We start from the raw sequence: 20,824 nt of genomic DNA, 5'->3' as shown, positions 1-20,824 counted from the left end.
CAGCTTTCGCTTCAGATGGGATGAAATCATTGATCCACCATCAAACAGCATGCAACGGCTGCTATCTGAAAGTGTGACACAGCAGTTTATGACCAGAGAGTATCGCTGAGCTGGAAACAGCTCGCTGACTGTATAATATATGGTCCTTCATCTGAAGGATTGAGCTGGTGTTTTAGGAAGGTAGTAATCCCAAATAGTTCTGATACAAGGAGACGTTCACTACTGCTGTCCTCTATTAAACCACGACGGATGCTGAACAACACAGAGCCGAGTAAGAGGGCACTCTTTGGTGTGACGGACGAATCCAGACTCAAACCCTAACAACATAAAGCTGTAAAACTGAGATCAGCTTTGAGTCGCCTCCGCTCAGATACACAAAGAGCCTGAGCAGCAGTTGCACAAAGCCTCTTCTTTGCAATCCTTGCTTAAGCTCTAATTTCAAAGCTTGAATTATAGTGTCATTATATCAATAACAAACACCCCCTCGCATTTATTATCTGCTCTTGGATAAAAATAAATAAAATGCATGGTTACAAATAGCAGCAATTTCCAACATATTTTTTTCTCTACAGCCAAATAGGCGGCAAGTCTAAGTTAAAGTGGAAATGTCTTTTTGAGGCAAAGCAATTTGAAATATCTTAATACTATGTGTGGGTTTCTTTTTGTGTGTGTGAATCATGCTTTACACTATTCAATAGCGTGAAAAAGGATCATTTTTGTTCTGTTCTCTATATGGAGGATCCACAAAATAAAGACGCTGTTATATGTTTTCATGTCAAACGCTCGGTTTTAGGCCTTTAGAAGAGTGTGTAAACCAGCCACCGCAGTGAATACACTGTTGGCTAAATGAAGCTTGGAGTTTCCCTCCACTCTAAGTGTCTTATCCTCAGCGATCATATACTTCGCCAACGACATCCAGTCTTGTCATTAGTGTTGCTGGAAGCTGAGCAGAGGCGGAGCTCAACGAAATCAAACAGACCCCTGTGGTGACAGCTGTAGAGGCTGAGCAGAGCGACACCAACCTCCAACACTTCTGCTGATACATTACAAGGATTTGATATGCAAGCAGATGGGGATATTAGAGAATTAGAGGCAAGCAAGCTATCAGATTAGAGGTTCACCAGAATCAGTGAAGAAACATCACCAGGCAAAGCCATGGCTATTGTCTTTCTTGGCTCATCCTATATTTTTCTCAAGAACAAAACCCATGAAAAGACCAACACCAACAATGAATTGATCGCACTAACATGTATTGTGCCCATACATATCATATCCTTCTGTTGTTGCCACAAAACGATTATAAATGCTTTGGTGAACCACAGTTGGGGGTCCTGCTCCTTTATTATGATGAACATGGCCACTGTGGTTTGTTTAGCGATGCAGCATACACCTCATTAGGATATCACTTTGGCCTTTCTAACCTTTGTAGCGGCTCTCGGTTTACCAATGTTTGTCGATCGGTCGCTCCACCACTTCAGGCTGTTCTCACACACCGTTTGTAGCTACACCAACGATTACAACAATAAATGCGTGTGTAATCCATGTAATTGTGAACACGAACAGGTGACATCGTAGAATGAGCGTAGAAAGTCTGTGTAGGCAGGAAGTTGGGACGGACAGGTGGGTCTAAAAATAACGGACTTTCACCTAGGAGACCGCTATTCGTGTCCCGTATGAAACCAGAAGTCGACCTTGACTTGTTTTGTGTCACTTCCTTCCTTAAGTAGCGTCACTTCTTTAGTTATCTCAAACCAAACCAATCTCTTATTAACCTAACCAAGTACAGTTGTTGCCTTAACACTGGATGGGCTTGCACAGGTGTAATGATCGCTTGCATTGCTGGACATTCTTTAGGGAAAATACACACGAAATACAACATATTTTTTTGTAAGCTATCACACGAACAGGTAGCCAGTCTACAACCACATTATAAACTAATAAAAAGCTTAACCATTGTAGATGATAGCCAGTGATGTTCCTCATATCGCATTTCAGCCGATGCATTCTGCTTCTTTTGCTCTCGTCACAGACTATTTACCATTTCAACAAAAGCCGAACATCATTAGTCAAAACTACGCAGACTACAAACAGAAACCAGAATGAATACTAACATCTTGTCTTGTTGCATGTGAATGCAGAATCTGTTTATAGAGATTATTATGCAGAAAGCTTGACAAATCTTTTTGACTCACTTTTATTAAATTCATAAAGTCTTGCATTGCATCCAAAGTAATTACTAGCAACACGTTCAGATAAATATATCAGATTTTTCTAAGCTTATAGCTTTCATTACAAAAATAAGTAACTCTGAAATTATTTCAAGAAAGATTTAATATTTGTTCTTTGTGCATAGGAAGTGGTGATTTACTTATAACAAAGAAATACTCCCTGAGAGTCCTGAGAATAAAGTATGTCAAAAACCTCTTTAATGTTATATAACAGATACTTTATATGCACATAAAAACAAGTTTGATGTGGAAGATAGTGATGATTTGTCAATCTCATAAACTTAGCATGACAGTAAATACAATAACTACGAGTTGTGATGGACACACTGATATGGAACGATCAATCCATTCAATCTCACCGCGTTTTATGGAAATATTGGACATTTATTTTTGATTCTGTGATGTGGCACAGGTAATCTGTGTCTATTCCTTTGTGTATCTGAAGCACCGCAGGAATAAATTAATACAATTAGTCATGCAGAGCTCGACGATAATGAGTTTTAGTACGTCTGTTCTATTCGGCCTTTTTATTGTGCATCTGTGTAATGACTCAGACGGCCCTGCATCAGCCAGTTGGCGAAAGGACCGTGGTTTCAAATGGGGCTGTGCTCATCACCGTTTGTTCATGAAAGGGAATATACAGGGAGCTTCAGAGACAGAGATCGAAGGGGTGACATTAGTGTTGAGAGCAGAGCAGACATATCAATAACATAAAGATATTTCATCAGCGTATTGTGTTCGGTCGGCAGTAAATTGCTTTACAGGGAGCACTGCACTCCAAAATGACTTGACAGATTCTCCATAGAGTCTTTATTCCTGTGTCAACGCCGTCATTCAGACTGCAGTCCGGTTTCCTTTACAGCTCCTAATTGGATGTACAGCAATCCCAAAACCCCCTTCATTTTTTCTGTTTCCCCAAAACAACAACAAGTTAATGTATATGCCCAGTGAGTAAAGATGTTATCATGTCCCCCTCTCCCATTATGTGCATACACAGCAGCAGCAGCAGCAGCACACAGTCCTGCAGCTATACCACTTGAAAAATGACTTTAGCTGTGACAAAAGATGCCCCCTCACTGGCTTTCCACCAAATCTAATTTACTCGTCTCCAAACCACGCCGCCGCCACTTTGACTATGATAATCTGTAGATCTGCGAGACCGAGTCAAGGAGAGATTCTGGAGATCATATCTTTCGTAAATTGCACCAACAAGAAAACAAAAAGTTCATCCATCCATCCATTTTCAATACCGCTTATCCTCATTAGGGGGTGCGGGGGCGCTGGAGCCTATCCCAGCTGACATAGGGCGAAGGCAGGGGACACCCTGGACAGGCCGCCACGCTGCTGGCAAAACACAGCGCCCAAAACACTCAAACTGAGCGCACTCATCTGTGTGATGATACGATGCAGTTTGCTGCAGAAGAACGTGAGATTAGCCTTGGACAGACAGGTGCAGTGACTCATCACTCAGAGATTAAGCCATGCAGAAGTGTCAAAAACTGGAGTTGATCAAATGACCACTTGAAAAGAGATACAGACTGGAATAAAATGATGTTTTTTTAAAAATGTTTTTCTCCAGCTAATATCCCCATTCATGACAACTGTATGGGGTGTGACGTTTTATATAACTCACCCGTTTAAATCAAATTAGGCATAATTTAAGGCATGGCCGTTTTGAGTGACAGGTGGGTGCCATCTCTGGTGACTGTGTTGTGAAAACTGTCAATGAAACAGAAAAGCAAGTTGGAAAAATTAAAGAAAATTAGTACAAATTGAAAACAAACTGAATCAAACACCGACCAGATTAACAGTGTTTCTACATCAAGAATGCCACAGCAATGACAACCAGGAGGATCACCAAAGGCATATTGGTTACCACGGGCGACAGATCCCCTGAAAGGCACCCGACTGTCCAGCTGCAGACCCACACTTGAGATCTCCTACCAATCAGATCAGTTCTCTGCATAGATCTGAATTATTTATTTTAACAGTGTTCAACTTTTAACCATTACATTTCTGGAAATATAAGAGCGTGAGGATAATCGAGAACTGCTGCTTTGAGAATAAATGTTGGTGCTTCTGTGATGGAGCACGCTCTCGGTGCACTAAAGTACGTCAGACTTGCTACTGTCAAGTACTCTCACAGCAGAGGTTGATTCATCTCATGTGCCTGGAACGCAGGTAACGTTCTGTGAAGTGTGCAGCGAACCGGAAAATCACCTTATTTACATTTCTGGAAAAATGACATGAAAAGTCTTGCACTTGCACGTCCATGAAATATGAAAAGAAATGCTCAAATTTAATGCAGAAGAGGCCGAGATATATCATGACATTAAATTGACTTTTGAAAACACTGGATCCTACATTAACCAGGATGCAACTCAGTAGCACATCTGATCAAGATGCCGTCAGATTAAAAAAACGTTCTCGGGGAAAAGACCAAAAAAACAAACAAACATTAAAAAAAGTCAGAAACAAAACTTAATTTTTACGTAAAGTTGTTATACTTTTCAAAATACAGTGTGGAAATCCTGTTGTGTCTTTGTAAATTCATGGTTTAACGCTCGGTCTCAAAAACACAACATCTTTTAAACTCTACAACTCCAGTTTGTGACATGTTAAAAAGTTTTTATTTGTAAAATCAGTGAAGTTTTGAAGCATGATAATCGCCTTTTCCCTGTTTGCATAATTTATTCAGCGCTTGCTCTGCTGAAGCCCCAGCGACTGGAGGCTGAGTGGCAGTGATTGCCAACATTTACACTGATTATTGAATTTCCCTGTTTTATTTGCACTTCTCCTTCAGCACACCAACATTTGCTGTAATCAATATGAAATGTTAAAAAGCCAGAAGAATAAAGACTGCAACACGATTCAGTTTTTTTTTCTTTACTCCATTAACTTTGGTGCATGTGAGAATGTCAGCATGAGGTGGAGGGAACATCCACCAGGGAGGTGTACTTTTATTTTCGTTTTGAGACATTTTCACAAGTCATTAAGCGTAACTGCAGTTTGACCTAAAAGCTTTAAAGATGCTGCTTTAAACACACAATAGGCAGCATTGTTGTTGCCTGTTCTATTAGCCTCGTCTGCTCTGATCTGAACCAACGCTTGTTGGAGGTTTTTCAACAACTAAGTGCATTTGAAAATGCTAGTTTTTTGTTAGTAGGTCTGACTATTGATTCTATTGACTTCTGAAGGTCTTGTAATGTTGCATCATCGCTAAACAGAGAGTTCGACAACGCAGGTTGAAAACACTTTATTTGGAGGTCAAACTTAAAACGTGAGAAAACCCGTAATGTTGCCAATAATTACATTTTGTACAGGCAACCGATAAATTTATGCAACTATGATGCAGTTAAACCAAAATTTGTACCGCTCGCATCCAAATAAATCCTAAGACTAGGTTTGAGTAGAACCTGTCGGATCTCAGCACCTTACTTTAAAACCAGTTGTGACAATGATATTTTAACGGATGGACGCCAAGGGGTGAGCTACACAAATAAAAATAAACTCTTTAAAGACAGTAGAATAAACAAATAAAAACATTTTGACTTTAGTAATTGTTTGTGCCAAATATATGTAAAACCTTTCTTGTCCTGGAATGATTCTGGCGTAATTACATAAATGTATCCAGTCAAATATGATTTGGGGCAACAGGGTAAACTTTAAGCACTTGGCTGTTTGCTCTTAAGTCGTCGACGCTACCATAATAATTTAATAGGAGGTGTTTGAACTTTAAGATTTCTCTTTTCTCCTCCTGTAAAACATTAAAATGTTTTTGGTGACGAGTCTTGGACTCTTTAGACATAAAAGATGTTTAAATGAAACAGATAATTATTGGATTTGACCAATAGCTACTCATGATGTAGTAGCTCGCGAAGAGATTTCATAGCAAGCGTGTGTGTTTGCATTTCAGTTGGCAGAAACTGTATCTTGCACTATTCACCAACTTATGAATGATCCAATTAAATCTTAAGTAGTAATCAGTAGTAACTGTATCCTGCCCACATATTTAGTTCACTCAGAAAAACGACCCATTAGCGCTAAAGATGTTCTAACTGTTTTTTCACGATTTATTTCAGTGGCTTGAGGAGTCTTCAGAAAAGAAACGGCAGGCACAACTGCAGTTTGTCTCTCAGGCTCACCTTTTGCCTCGTGTCGTGTTCATTAAAAAATGACAAGCGAGCAGAGAGATCAAACATTAGCCTCGCTGTGCTCCTGTTGCAAATGATGGCAGCAGAATGTGCCGTGACAAACAACCTCCTGATTGCTACTTCTGACGGCGCTTCATTGCCATTCCCCCCCTGATAGAAGTTATTTGTTGCCACATGGCATGACACCTCAGAAGAGTTTATGAGCAAGAGAATCTGCTATAATAGATTTATGGCGCCATGCCTCCCAGACTCCAGCAGATGAGACATTTATGTGATTACATTTCTAATTTCAGCAGGGTAATCAGGTCAGAGCTGTCTCACTTCATTATCTAGAGCAAAGCTCGTTATTAAAATTAATCAGATTATTCACGATTCTGAGATTAGTGCACTGGAAATTATCATTGGCAGTTAGCTTCTTAAACATCTGCAGAAATTTAAGATGAAAATGGAACTAAATAGTTCAACAGATAATTTAAATATATTGGGGCCATTAATCAATGAAAATGAGTAATAATATATGGACTGTAAATCCTTTTTTGTTGGATATATCGACTTTTCCGACTATACCTTGAATAAAAACAGATTAGCACTTGAATGGTATTTACTTATGACTTTCTTGTAGTTTGGCTTTCTTGAAGAAACTTTACATTTGTACTCATGGTTGAATGCACTTATTGTAAGTCGCTTTGGATAAAAGCATCAGCTAAATGTAATGTAATATCGAAGTTTGGAGCTTTTTAATCAGTTTTGAATTTAAAAAGGGACACACTGCACCCATCAATATGCAAAGACCGGAGAACTGATCCCTGGTCTGACGAGCTTGAACAGTCTGCTGAAGTGCCTGTAAAGCAGCTCAACCAAACAGCTGCCCGGGTTCCACTGGGACAGTACGGATGGTCTTTCTACAACAATGACTGCGCCAAATTTTGCTGCGTCCCTGATATAAGGCCATCCGATGTAGTCCATCCTGCATGCAATTCCCTCAGAGATTCTTCAAAGGGAGGAACAGTAAAGGTGGCAGATGGAGGAACAATAAAGGTTGTGCGGGCAGGAATGTGCCTGAAAAAGGTCCTAGCAGGCGGAGGTTCCGTATATTCAGCTGAAGGCATGCCAGGGCCATGCAAATGACAGACCCCATGGAGCTGTCTTCTGCCCCATCTAAAGGACTAAAAGCTTAGAAACTGGAGTCAGGGCCAGAAGCATGGGAGGGCCACTCGTCACCGTAGAGATAAGCCGAGTAAAGAGATTGGCCGATGCTGCAACTAAGATAATGTCGTCCTCAGGAACCAGCTAAGCAATGGGTGGATTTGATGCATCAGCCTTCCCTGAACTAGGGTGGAGGGTCAGTAAAAGGACCTCCCTCAGACCCTTTAGGCCAAGAGGGGTAGAGGTCATGGTCATCTTCAAGCTGAAGAGGAGCCATACAGGGTTAGAGCTGGGTTAAACATAGCGATGACTCTGGAGAAACCCTGCCCTACTAGTTGATGCGGGTTGCTAAAGTCAGCCTGAGCGAGATCATACTGACTGCGAAGAAACGGGCAGGGAAGAGTCTATACGGTCAGAGGGGAGCGAGGACACGTTGTCCGAACGTTGTCAATCCAGCAAACACCGAGCGGATACGATCTCGCTAGCACGCCATTAAATTAGCTCGAGCAAGAGCACTTTGCAAAACAAACCATCAGTAACTCTGTTAATGTTCCTTAGTAAAGATGGTCCGTATCACACTGGTGATGACTGAAGAAAGAGCGCACGAAAGGCTCGATGGTCTGAACGGCGAACATCCCGTTCTCACCCGAGAGGGACTGCTTGTCGCAGTCTTTGGAGTGCGAGAGATTGGCAACTCTGACCGGTGGTCACAAGGCTCAAAGCTCCAAGAAATCATAACTGTAGACAAATTAGCGCAAGCTAACCATAGTTAGCCCGCTTAAGAGAGAAGATGAAAAAGGACCGATCTCAGAGATGACATTTATACCTGGTTGGGGGTCATCTGAGTTGGTTTGTTGACTCAACCTGCGTGTGCGCGAGATGGAAGATATTGAGTGTTACACACTGCCTCTGATGGTCAGTAAGGACCAAGTAGAAACTAAATTCCTGTATGATGTTTTACAGTGTATATATTTCCTTAGAATTTTTTGTAGATTATTATTAATTTGTCTTAATCAGGATCTATTGGTCTTTTTGCATTGTTTTTAAGATGACATAAAAAGGGATAAAGTTATTAAAAAAAAGTATGGTTTGAGCAAGTACAATAAGTGAGCACACAAGCTGGTTCGAGCTCAACAGAAGGCTTTGCAGCTCAGATTACAGAGACAGTGAGAACCACATAAATGCATTATTCATAATGCATATATTGGGATGATAATGGCCTGCAAGTCATCTGTGCTGATTTAATATTGCTTTGGAGATTCAAGCCTCTAAACACCTGCGCCAAGAAAGAGTCGGCCTCATAATCGTTGCTGCACCACCTGTGCTTATGCAAAGTGTGAATTTACATCTCCTGATCCATACAGACGCTCCCCTTCGTGCCTCCTGCACCCGATGGCACCCAGAGGAAACAAATTTATTGATAATGTTGGTTCACCCTTTTTGTGTTTGTGTGCATTCTCTTGTGCTTCCACCCTGGCAATGTTTTCACAAGGAGGAGGATGCAGAGAACCCAGAGAACCATTTGGCCGAAAGGGATTTTGGTAATGTTGGATCGAAAAACTACAGTCCCAGCTTGGTTTGAGAAGATTCAGAATGAATTTAAGTGAATGGAATTTAAGAAGAGGAAAAACTGGTATGAATGTGTCTGCACCTGCTGCATGAGAGCAGCAATGTCTCAGCGGCAGCAACCTCACAACAAAAAGGTTTGAGGCTTTGATGAGAATCCGTCGGCTTTCATGTGCAGCCAGAGGGGAGGAGAGCCCCGGGAGTACAGCTCATCTACCTCGGCTATAAGGAGAACCGTTGCCTCAGGCACCAACAGACAGGAACTCAAAACACAAATGCAAGGTGCGTTTCACCCCACTGACTTGCATTTACTCTGGATCTAAATTCTCCACGCTGCATGACTACTACAACCTTCACCCTGATCTTAAAATAAGCACAAATTCAGAAAACAAGCCGTTTCATTGCATGGGGTCACAGAAACACGGATTTCAAACAAACTTCCACAACACACTGGTTCTGAAATGCACACTTTTTTTTTTAGTCAGACAGAAATATAAATATCCCTCAATGTTGAATAATTTCTGTAGCATCATCCACTTAAGAGAGATTGTCCCCTTAATAAAAAAAACATACATAAATAAATAATACATAAAACTGATGGAAACAATATTTCACTCTGATTTACACAGGCTAAACCCAACCAAAGAATGTCAATAAACCAGTCAGCATGTGAAATCTGCCGAGTAAATAATTTCTACAAATACTACAGTGGGTGATAAACAGTTCAGATGGGCGACACTCCTAGCAACAGGCAACAACGTGGGCAACATGGTAAGAAAAATAAATTGAAATGTTTCCTGGCAACAAGCTATGGTATTAAAATGGAGGAGCGATGATAAGCATGTTTTTAAAGTCGGATGGGAAATCATCTTAATTTACAGAGGTCAACTACAATGCGAGATTTGTAAAGGAGATTAAGAATCAAGGAGCATTAACAGAGGAGATGCCACGCGTCATATCATCGGGGTACAACACATGCACAGTGAAATCTGCTCTGCACTTGCCAAACAACGCACTTTCGAACCAAAAAGGTTCCAACATTGCAGCTCCAGTAACACTGTGCATGTGCCGTACCCCAGAGGTCAGGACCGTGTCCCAGCCTTCATTCAAAAACCTTGTGAGGCATCACCTGTGTGGGGCATCACCTTCCTACGTAGCCACCTATCCAGCTACATCCATGAACAGCAGCGTCAGAAAAATGGCTACCGGTGGGAATGAAATTGACGCAGCTGCACGAGTCGTCAGTTAAATCAGCACGTTTGAACACAACACTGAATCAACACAATGAATAAAGTCAAATTAAAAGCTGGTTTGCCAGACGGCGTATTCACTGTGTACAGTGTAAACATGCCTGTGAAATCCTAGGATGAAACATTTCTGGGGCATGGGGTCTCTGAAAGGTTCAAACAGGGCCGATATAGAACTTCCACTCCAGATCTCAACCCAATGTTACTGTTTTTCTTTGGGTCAGACTTAGTCGACAGCGCTCTCCATCACCATCTTCAAAACATCAATTGACTCAAAGAACACTAAAAAGTATTCACCTTACAAACACACTTTATGTTGGTTTATGTGTCACCCATTGTAGCTCGGTTTCACAGTATGTACTCCTTTGTAGTTAGTTTTTGAGACTATGTCATCATGTTGTCATCTATCCGCCCCCCATGTGGCCTTTAAAACAAAAAGTCCACACAGATGAGCTTCTTTGGACAAAATCTTAGAAACACAGAGCTTTTTAGATAAGTAAACAGTTGGAAACCCCTGACTTCGCATTATGAGTGAACAGTGGCAGCAACCCTATTCTGTTAATTGAAGTCAAAACAACGCAGCTTTGAGTTCATCTTAATGTGATCTCTGATGCTGCAAACTAGCATTTGAAGGATTGTTTCCCGATTTCAATGCATTCAAAAAGCAGACTGAGTGTTGATGATGTTTACTCTTCCTTCAATAGAAATAAGGAACTAGTTGACAACACATATACAAGGTCTGCATTGTCAGATGCTATGCTGTAGCCATAACAATGTCCCTGTAGATAAATAGCTCAGACTTAAAAAAAAAAAAAGAAAAGGAAGATAAATAGGAAAACGGAACCAAAAATAAACTAAGCGTCAGGATTTTCATTTTAATAAAACACCAGCAATTAAAGCTACAAACAAGTCTACAAAGTAAATTAATGACGACGAGGCAGTCATTTAAAGGTTTCTGAAGTCCTTGCATGTACAGGCTGATAAAGCAAATGTGCTGAGGGTAAGAAAGCCTTGAAATGTCTGTTTTCTGGGGGGGGGGGGAGGTCAACGTGGCTGGTGATGTAGATGCACACTGTGACTGGAGAGCAGTCCGGAAAGCCCAGCTGTGGGCTAGGGCACCCGGTTGGGTCTCTTTGGAGGAGGAGGGGGCATGAGCTCAGAGTCTGGGTCTGGTGGGTGTTTCCGGTTCTGTGCTTGGACTCCTGGAGAACAGCGGTCCACGTACTCCAAGAGGATGTCCTTCGTGACGGGCTCCTGGATGCTTTTACACACGGCTGAGGAGAGAAACGACAAACACGGGAGAAAGTCAGGAAGTTAAAAAAGTAATACATTTAACACATAATTGACTGTTTACTAAAGCCCAACTACAGCTCTGTCATACGACATGTTGGAGCTTTAGTAAGATATTCGTAACATGTAATGAGTTTAAAAGGTGGTTTCCTTCTTTGCCTTTTAAAAATGAAAAAAAACTACAGAAACTGAAGCCGTTTCACAAAGAAGAATCCTTCAAAGGCCACATTTTAAGGATGCTTCGTCATCGGATCCTGCTGGAAGACTGCTAGAAAGTCGAGGATCCTTTGAATTCTACCGAGGACCGAGTCCTTTGTTCAGAGGCCTTTTAAGCGTACATTCATATCCTCCACGCTCCTGGAACACCCACAATCCTCCGTGCTTGATGCATTTCCAGTGCCCCAATTTTTTTCCACCAACATCTAAACGAATTTGAGACGAGGAATTGGCCTTACTGAAACTTCATTCGTAGTAGATCAACAAGGCCTAACTTAGTTAGTACTTGGTGAAGGTGAAGACCAGGCTTAGATGGTGATGAGTTGATGAGTTCTATATTATGTTGCAGAGTATTACAAATAAAGTAGCATCCAGTCTAATAATCCTGCTTTCCTTGCCAACTGGTGGTGACAGTATGCTTTTTCCTCTCAGCTGCATCACAGCTGGGTGTGGTTACAGGAGCATCTGTAGAGAGTTTGTCAAATTGGCGAGCTATAGCTACGTAAATCTGCAAAATCTGTAACTTGGAAAAATCTGAAAGAAGTCTGAAATGAAGAGCTAATTGTTCCAAAACGCTAATGTTGACTGATCGATCTGCCACAATGATCAATGTTAACTATTGTGAGACAATCTTGAATGCTGAGTTTGACAGGCAAAGCAGCAGTAAAGGGAACAGTGGACAACTCGAGCAATGATATTATTATCTTGATATTAATGATATTATTATTATTAGCTTGAGGAGAAATTCAATGCGCTGTCTGGATTTGAGAAAAAAAAAATTGCTTTTTGCCATTTGGGCTCCAAACCGCCTGCCTGAGGATCTGAAGATCAATAATTCACCACAATCTTTTCCATCTTTATCTTCTTTCAATTCAATTTATTCTTTCAATGTATTTTCTCTCGCTTGTGCTTTTATTGCTTCAATTTGTACTTTTATGTGCCACCTTATGTGTACAGCATTGTAAAGTCAGCATTTAGATAAGAGCTATACACAAAAAGGTTTATTGCTGTGGTAAACTATTACTTTAGCATTCTTTCTCAGTCTTTTTCTCTCTTTTGTTTTTACTCCATCTCTGTTTTCAAGAAGCTGTTATGAAACCGTTCCGTATGTTTGGGAAAACAGGTTTGTTCGGAATTCAAATCAGAATGAATCACTGATTTTATTTGATTGAACTGTAAAACTAAATTACTTTTACACTTAAAAGGTTTAAAATCTGAAGTTCTGAGTATTTAACATAGCAGCAAACAACTATTTGAAATAAATCTGAAGTCGTTGTGTGTGTTGCTAGCCGAGCCAGCCGCCTACCTCTTGCATGTGAGCGTAGCATCATGGCGGCCGCTGTGCACTGTGCACATTACATTACATTACATGTCATTTAGCTGATGCTTTTATCCAAAGCGACTTACGATAAGTGCATTAAACCATAAGTACAAACTCAGAACAACAACAATTAAGAAAGTAACATTTCTTCAAGAAAGCCAAACTACAAAATACCATAAGTAAGTGCCACTGCAGTGCTAATCTGTTTTTATTCAAGGTATAGTCAGAAAAGATGTGTTTTAGTTTCCGGTGGAAGACTTTCTGCTGTCCTGATGTCAGTGGGGAGCTCGTTCCACCACCGAGGAGCCAGGACAGCAAACAGTCTGGATTCTGTCGAGTGATTAGCTCGCAGTGGTGGAGTCCCATATGATGGTTTCTGCTAGCGTAGCGTGCTAGTGAAGCGGAGCGCACACCCAATGAGATGATGTTACTGCAGCTCTGCCTTTATATATATATATATATATATATATATATATTTTTATCTCCACCATCTCCTGAGAGAAACATCAGGCTCTTTAGCTGCTAAATGCTCAACTATGTTCACCAACAGTATACAATTTTAACAATATCATAATAGTCACAGAAAACATCACCGTTTCATGGTACCACACTATTAAAGTTATTATCATTGATATTATCAATGACAATAACCCTGAAAGAAATGAGAACAGAATTTTAATAATGGAATTACAGACCAGATTAAACACACGGTATGAAAAAATGTCAATTTTAATACCGGTGACACCGGAATACCGTCACAGCGCTGGTTCACCAGCTCGTCGTTATCTTTCCGTCTGTTGTTCTGTGGCGAGCATGTCGTGTACTGTTTGCTTATCAGAGCTTTTTACCTTGAAACTAGCTTTTGAGAGCATTGAGTGAACAAAAACATTAAAGCTACAGGTCGGAGAACCAAAAACAATTAGCTGAAAGATGCTGACGCACTCAATCAGGTGATCTTTGGGTTTGTTACTGCAAGTGACCCCTTTTCACAAACATAACCAAATATATGGATTTAGAGTGCAGCTTTAAAACAGTGCAACCGCGTATAGATATGAAATCCTGTCGATTGCAGCCATTAGCTGCAGGCTGGCTGGTTGCTATTCCCTCCTCAGGAGACAGAAAGGGACACGGTCTTACCCATTGCCGTGTCGTAGGAGTTTGGGAAGCTCTTGTCCACCCGTTGCCTCATGAACACCCAGGTGTTGTTGGCGAAGGTGCACTCGATGATCTTGTTGTCGTACTGTTTCAGCTCCTTAGTGGCCTGTGAAGACAAAGATGCAAAGATGGTTTGTACTTCACGACACCACAGTGAAGGAGACACCAATGGCATTTTTATTTTCCTCTTGCTGCCCCCAGTGAAAATGATAAACCCTCTAATGTGTTTTGAGACACTTTCAGAGAAATGCTGTTGCACTGATGAATGCCAACAGCTCACACTGATTGGCACATGTAACTGCAATATCAATATGCTGCAAATTATTGTTTTCACTTTTGGGGGTCTGACTCCCGAGTAGATTAGGCGTTTAGAGGGAGAGTCGCACTTCAGGCGACGCTTACGTGCACACGACTGTGGTGTTAAAAAGGAAGTTAGGAAAGAAATTACTTTTCAGCTCAAGACGAATTATGTTGATTCAGGCAGCAGTAGCATTTGCCTGCAGCAAATACATTTGCTGGTTTCAACTCTCTTAATAGCAAGAGGGGAAACAAATCTGGTAATATTAAAATTGCCAATAAACAAATTGCATTCTCGAAGCTACAAATGGAAGTGAGCAGTCAGCGTTTTGAAACCCATTAACCTTTGTGGACTCAAAAATGATGTAATGTGGTGACTAAACTGAGCAATATTAGGACATTTAACAGATATTGGATATTAAATAACCTAAATGACTGTTTTAGGATTCCTACATAGTTCCTCCTCCTGAGACACACAGGATCACTGACTCATTACATCATATTCTGCTGTGAAAACAAAATCGTGCGGCAATAATCTAATCTACGGTTGGCTTTGACCGAAAGAAACGGTGGTGACATGAGTCAGTGCTTCTTTCGCCCTGACCGAGCAGAAACATTTAGTGCACTGAGAGGTTGTGTGGAGACTCGAGAGACAAAGAGGCTGACCTCCATGTGACCTTCAAGGTCAGACCTTGACGATCACCGCCAGGAAAGCACCAGTGTTTGGCAAGACGCTAAAATACAAAGTAAGAGCATGTGTGATCCTGAAGTGTGGGGCATCTGGGACCACGGTGGGGGGGCGAAATCACACAGGAAGCAAATAAAATGTGTGAGTAGGAAAGACAGCGATGCTAGTTACTGGATTTTAGAAAACAACACAAAGATCATAACTCATGAGCATAGAGTCATTGTTTCAAAATTCTGATTTACCTCCACAACATTTTCTCTGATCTCAGTTTGAAGACAGACGGCACATTAATACGACTAACTGTAAATCAAACAGTTCTGTATTTGGAGAAGAACAGGCGAGCTAAAGGAGCGACAGACTCCCACAGCTTTCCGGACGCTCGACACAGCAAGCCGCCAGAGAACTGGGAAGGCATGACGCTCTGCTGCAGACTGGGATCTCTTCCTGCTGGTGGACATGCTGGCTGACATTTTGCCATCACCACTTGGTGTTTAATCCGTCCAAATCTGCCTCATTATGGCAGCACACGCATGCGACCAGATATCCGGGACTTTGGCAGTCAGGCAGTAAGCGGCCAGTGTTGCACTACTGCAGAGCAGAAGGGATCCGTCCCCCTGCCTTTCTATTCCAATATTTGCTTGTTCTGATTTACAAACTACAGTCAAAATCGAACAAGAATCAGAAGCAGTACAGACACTTGTTACACTTTCAAACAATCTACGCCGTATCAAGATATGTTTAATGTCTGCTACTCGTTAGGAAACCGTGGGTGTCCTTCACTTGTAAGAATGGCTTGCTTCGATCCTCATACATTAGAAATACAACTTGTTTGTTTTCTCACTTGAACTCAAGAAAATGATCTGGAGTATAATAATTTATAAGAGAATATTATGCACTTAATGGAATTTTTCAGAGAGTTGAGAAGATCCATACCACTCATGATTGTGCACTCAGTACCGAGCTGGATGGCGGTGATTAGTTTAGTTTTGCATTAAGACGAGAAGGAGGAGGAAACGGCTTGCTTGGCATCCTCCAAAATTAAAAAAGGCCCATGAATGTCTCTAAAGCTCACTAATTAACATGTTATTTAACATGATATGCTAATTAGTTTGGTTTAATTTGTACACAATTTGTGGTATTGAGGCAAGACACATTATTGTTACAAACTTCACTCACCTCCAATTTCATCCAAGCATGACTTATTATCCTTAACGCAAAGCTATTTCCTTGATGCACAGGCTCATGTCCCTAAAACCATTAATCACTTCCAGGAATCAACATATTAATTATACATGCTGATCCAACACATTTCTATCAGTACAAAGTCAGGGACAACAGGACCAAGAGTTTTCCTCATTGGAAAACACTAATAAAATATGGCATTAATTCTGTAGACAACTGGAAGAATATGACCTTTGACTAGTCAGTGCACAACACGCAGTTAACCTGCCTTTTTAATCAAAGACTGGGATCTGTGGGGACAGCTGTACTGGTACATTGTGCTACTGTTTATTACAGGAATGTTTTAGAGATCATGCTTGAGCAAAGATTTAAAGTTTGTGATTTCCTTGCATAGCTGCTTTGTTTCCCCCCATATTGCTCTCCGACTGACCGTGCCTTTCTAGACTTAATCAGAACCGCCCCGCAGGTCTGTGACATGGCAGCACTCGGGTCCATTTTAATAACCAGAAACTGAACGAAAGAATATATAAGTGATGCGAGGACATAAGATGCAAAAGTAGGCACATGAACGAACACTCCCTCAGAGGGAACAACACAGATGAAATACGGTATTGCACTAATGTTCAGTCTTTAATATACATGCAAACAGAATACATTAGATGTCTTCTGTCCATTAATATCAGCACCTGCTAAAATATACACAACTCAAGTGAGTGACTTGTGAGAGTGAATAGTAAAGCTAGAAAATCCCCCTCATATGTTCTATTAGCAACAATGTAATGGGTTTCTGGAGAATAAATATATTAACGAATAATTGTCCCACACGTTTAGATTGACCGTCACAGTGAGGACAAACCCAAACTAATAAAGTGTAACGGAGGCAAAAGACAAGCAATACTAAGATTTGTGTTTTTACCTCCCACACTTTTACTTGATTAGTTTGTTTTGTTGCTCAGCACGATTGAGAGTTTTCTGTGCGAACCACTTTTAATTACTTTGACTGTATTCATGGTTCTCCATCCCACATTTCATGTCATTTACAACAAGCTGTGGGCAACAAAAGCCTTTGAAAATACACTTTAATGTCAGTTCAATAACAAAATACTCTTTCTTGATGCATAGAGAGACACATTAGGGAAATCATTAAATCGGAAAGAAAATGACAGTGCTCAGCAGGTAAAGTGCACACTGGCACCTCTCACAGCTTCATCAGAGGGACTGGTCTTTGACAGAGAGCTGCTCTTATCTTCGTTTCTGGTGTCTAGATCTGTCAGGCACTCTTCAACGTATTTATGATTAATGAGCTGTACTCTGAGCATGCCGCATATAGTTCCACACAGGGAGCAGACTTCATGAAGTGGTGAAACTTAACCAACATGGGGAATCAATAGGTATTACTTCGACCAGGCTTTAGCTAAATCCACCTCTTCTAGAAGTCAGACATTTAAAGAATGATACCAAGAAAGACTAAAGAGTTGGTTTTGGTGGTTTATCAAAATGTGGCAAATAAAACAGGTTTTCATGAAGAAATTTTTTCGAATTACAGTTTATAGTTTGATTTCTTTTAAATGAGTCAGAAAATGGATGTGCCCCAAGAAACATCTAATTGACACTGATATTACTGACATGCCCATGAGCAAGGCAATGCATATGAAAACTACTTTGTGGTGGTGCACTGCAGGCTGCAAACAAACACACCACAAATCGCTGTGTCCTGTTCTAGCAAGTAATTACCATTTTTCAGCATTTTCACACCGAATGTAAAAACATTTTATAACAAAACTGGCAAGATGAAAGCCAACAGAAGAGGACCCCGGGGTGCAAATGTGTCTCTAAGAGGAGCTTAGATAAAATAGAGCCTCCACTATGTTCAGTTGCAGAGCCCAGGGCTGATACACAAGGTACCAGAGGGAAAGCATGAATGTGACTATTAAAAGGCTTTCACAATTGTACATTAAAATAGAAATCAAAGCTCTCTCTCTGGTTATATCTCTCATATAGATATATCTATCTATCTATCTATCTATCTATCTGTATATATAATATATATATATATATAAGGATATATATACATATTTATTATATATATAATATGTTTATATTTATTATATATATGTATATATATATATGTATATATATATATATAGTTCCGTGTAGAAAGCGCTTAAGAATGATATTTGGGCAGTTGAGATGTTGGTTGAAAGCCTTCGACACAGGCACTTTTCATCATTCAAGTGTTTACACTGTGATCAAGTGCAAACACTTTGTACATCCTGATGATCTACACATGTTCTGTGAAAGGCATACATACAGTAGCTAGCCTTACATCATTTCAAAATCACACCAATTCACCAGAGAATGATACAAAGATGAAATCGAGAGACAGCATGGTGACCATGTCGTTGCATTGCACATTATCCTGAATATATCAAGACAACAGGTAACTAAGGAAATATTTGAGTATGATTATACATTTTGTGGGTAAAATGGGAATCTAAAAATTATGATGTGTCCCTAAATAAATAACAATAATAATAATAATAATAATGTACACTTTTATTAACCCCACACATTCTTCTCTGCATTTGACCCATCCTTAGTTGTTAAGGAGCAGTGGGCTGCAGTGAAGCGCCCGGGGAGCAACTGGGGATTCAGTGTCTTGCTCAAGGACACTTCAACATGCAACTATGATGAGAGCGGGGATCGAACCGGGTACCTTGTAGTTACGGGACGACCACTCTCCCCATAAAAGAACAATGAAACTAGTACAATTACTCATGTGTCACAGCAACACATGAAAAAAAGAACTAACACCTAATGCATTCCCTTTATTCTTGGCAGTGTGAACTCAGTGATGACATACTATCAATAAAAAAACAAATCTGGTGCCTTTCAAAAAGGGGAGCTGGAAGAGCACAGGGGGCTCTGGCTTCTTGGCACAAAGATGAATTCAACAAAGCAACACATTTATTTTTCTCACCTTCATCTTTGCAAAGGGCCTGTCATAGCTGCCGACGTAGAGCAAACCGACAGTCTGTGGAAGCAGCCTACAGAGACAAAAACATCATGGTTAACACCCTCAACACAAGAGCATCTGAGTGGTTGACGGCGGTGCAAATCACTGCACCGCTTCCATTTTCCAGCTAGTAACAGCGCGGCAGAGATGTGAGATTACACCTCTCTGAGCCCTTCTGTCTCTCTGCGCAGCTTCACGGTTCTAAACTTACAGAGGAAACTACAGTGTGGGTGCATTGATAACAAATCATTGGAGCATTTATATAGATCATCTATGCTCAGCTAATTCGGACTATATTGTTTATATGTCCTGTTGTCTTGTGTGTGCGTCTCTCAGTACCCTGAACATGCATCAGTGCGGTATTTATGTCTCATCCCAGAAATCACGCCCAGCAGATGTCTTAATCACACACTGTCCCCCACCCCCCATGTTATATCCAGACAATGTCTTTATATCAGTTCACCATTTTTTTGAAAATAAATGAGGGGGCTATTGCGCTAAAGGGGCCACTAAACAACAGTGCGGCTACGTAGTCCGATGCACCTTATTCAGAGATTTCAATTGGAGCTGTAATCGGAGACCCCATCCCCCCCAGCCCCCTCCTGTGTAATGATAGCTAGCACAAGCAGGAAGGAAGCAGCAGTCAACATTAAGGGAGCCAAATAGCCATGCAGTGATGGACACCGTCACATGCCAAGACCTAACAGGACAAAGTCCATTACCGTAATTTGTTCTATAAATATCGCTGACGAACTTGTTGTTTGTCAAAAAACACTTTCCTAAACTTGCAGGAATGATCGAGGCACAGTTTTCTAAAGCACTGAGATCTCGATGACATTTTACCAGAGGCAATAGAACGGATGAGGAAAGAGATATATATACTAGAGTGTCTCAGAAGAACAGACTCTTTAGTTGTCGTGCACCAGCCGTTTCACGATGCTTAGTTGCTTTTGCCCTCGCAATCTAAATGTTTGAGGTCCTGAAAGTCCTGCTGTCTTTAATTTAACTGAAACATAATGTTCTCTAAAGTAAGGGTCCGATGAATTATGTTAAAATTAAAGACCTTAACACAGAACACCGATGAAAGTATGATCCCAGCACAAGGCAGGGGTTTTCATTTAAACAGTCAACATGCGTGTTAAATGTCACTGTATTTAAACAGCATGTAGTACCGAACAGCTGGAAACAATAGGTCAATGATTTATAAAGCATGAAAGCAAAAATTGGAAAATCAAACTGTACTGTGTTAAAGAAAGGGCTGAGGTGCTGTGTCTAAAGTGAAAGAGCATCAACACTTTATTTATTTATGCACTCTGTA

The 20,824-nt window shown here is 40.7% G+C and overlaps 1 protein-coding gene across 1 annotated transcript in view; it reads right to left on the bottom strand.

The window, feature by feature from the left end:
* Nucleotides 1-9,551: 9,551 nt before the first annotated feature.
* rngtt (RNA guanylyltransferase and 5'-phosphatase) overlaps nucleotides 9,552-20,824 on the bottom strand; it is a 71,488-nt gene continuing 60,215 nt past the window's right edge. Inside the window, 3 exon segments of the mRNA XM_034527619.1 lie at nucleotides 9,552-11,615; nucleotides 14,306-14,429; nucleotides 19,471-19,537. Coding sequence (XP_034383510.1) covers nucleotides 11,452-11,615; nucleotides 14,306-14,429; nucleotides 19,471-19,537 — 355 coding nt within the window. The 3' untranslated portion in view covers nucleotides 9,552-11,451.

Source organism: Cyclopterus lumpus, chromosome 24 (genome assembly GCF_009769545.1).
Source record: "Cyclopterus lumpus isolate fCycLum1 chromosome 24, fCycLum1.pri, whole genome shotgun sequence".
NCBI lineage: Eukaryota > Metazoa > Chordata > Actinopteri > Perciformes > Cyclopteridae > Cyclopterus > Cyclopterus lumpus.
Note: the sequence above shows the minus strand (reverse complement) of the source record. Positions and strands in the feature narration are given on the sequence as shown.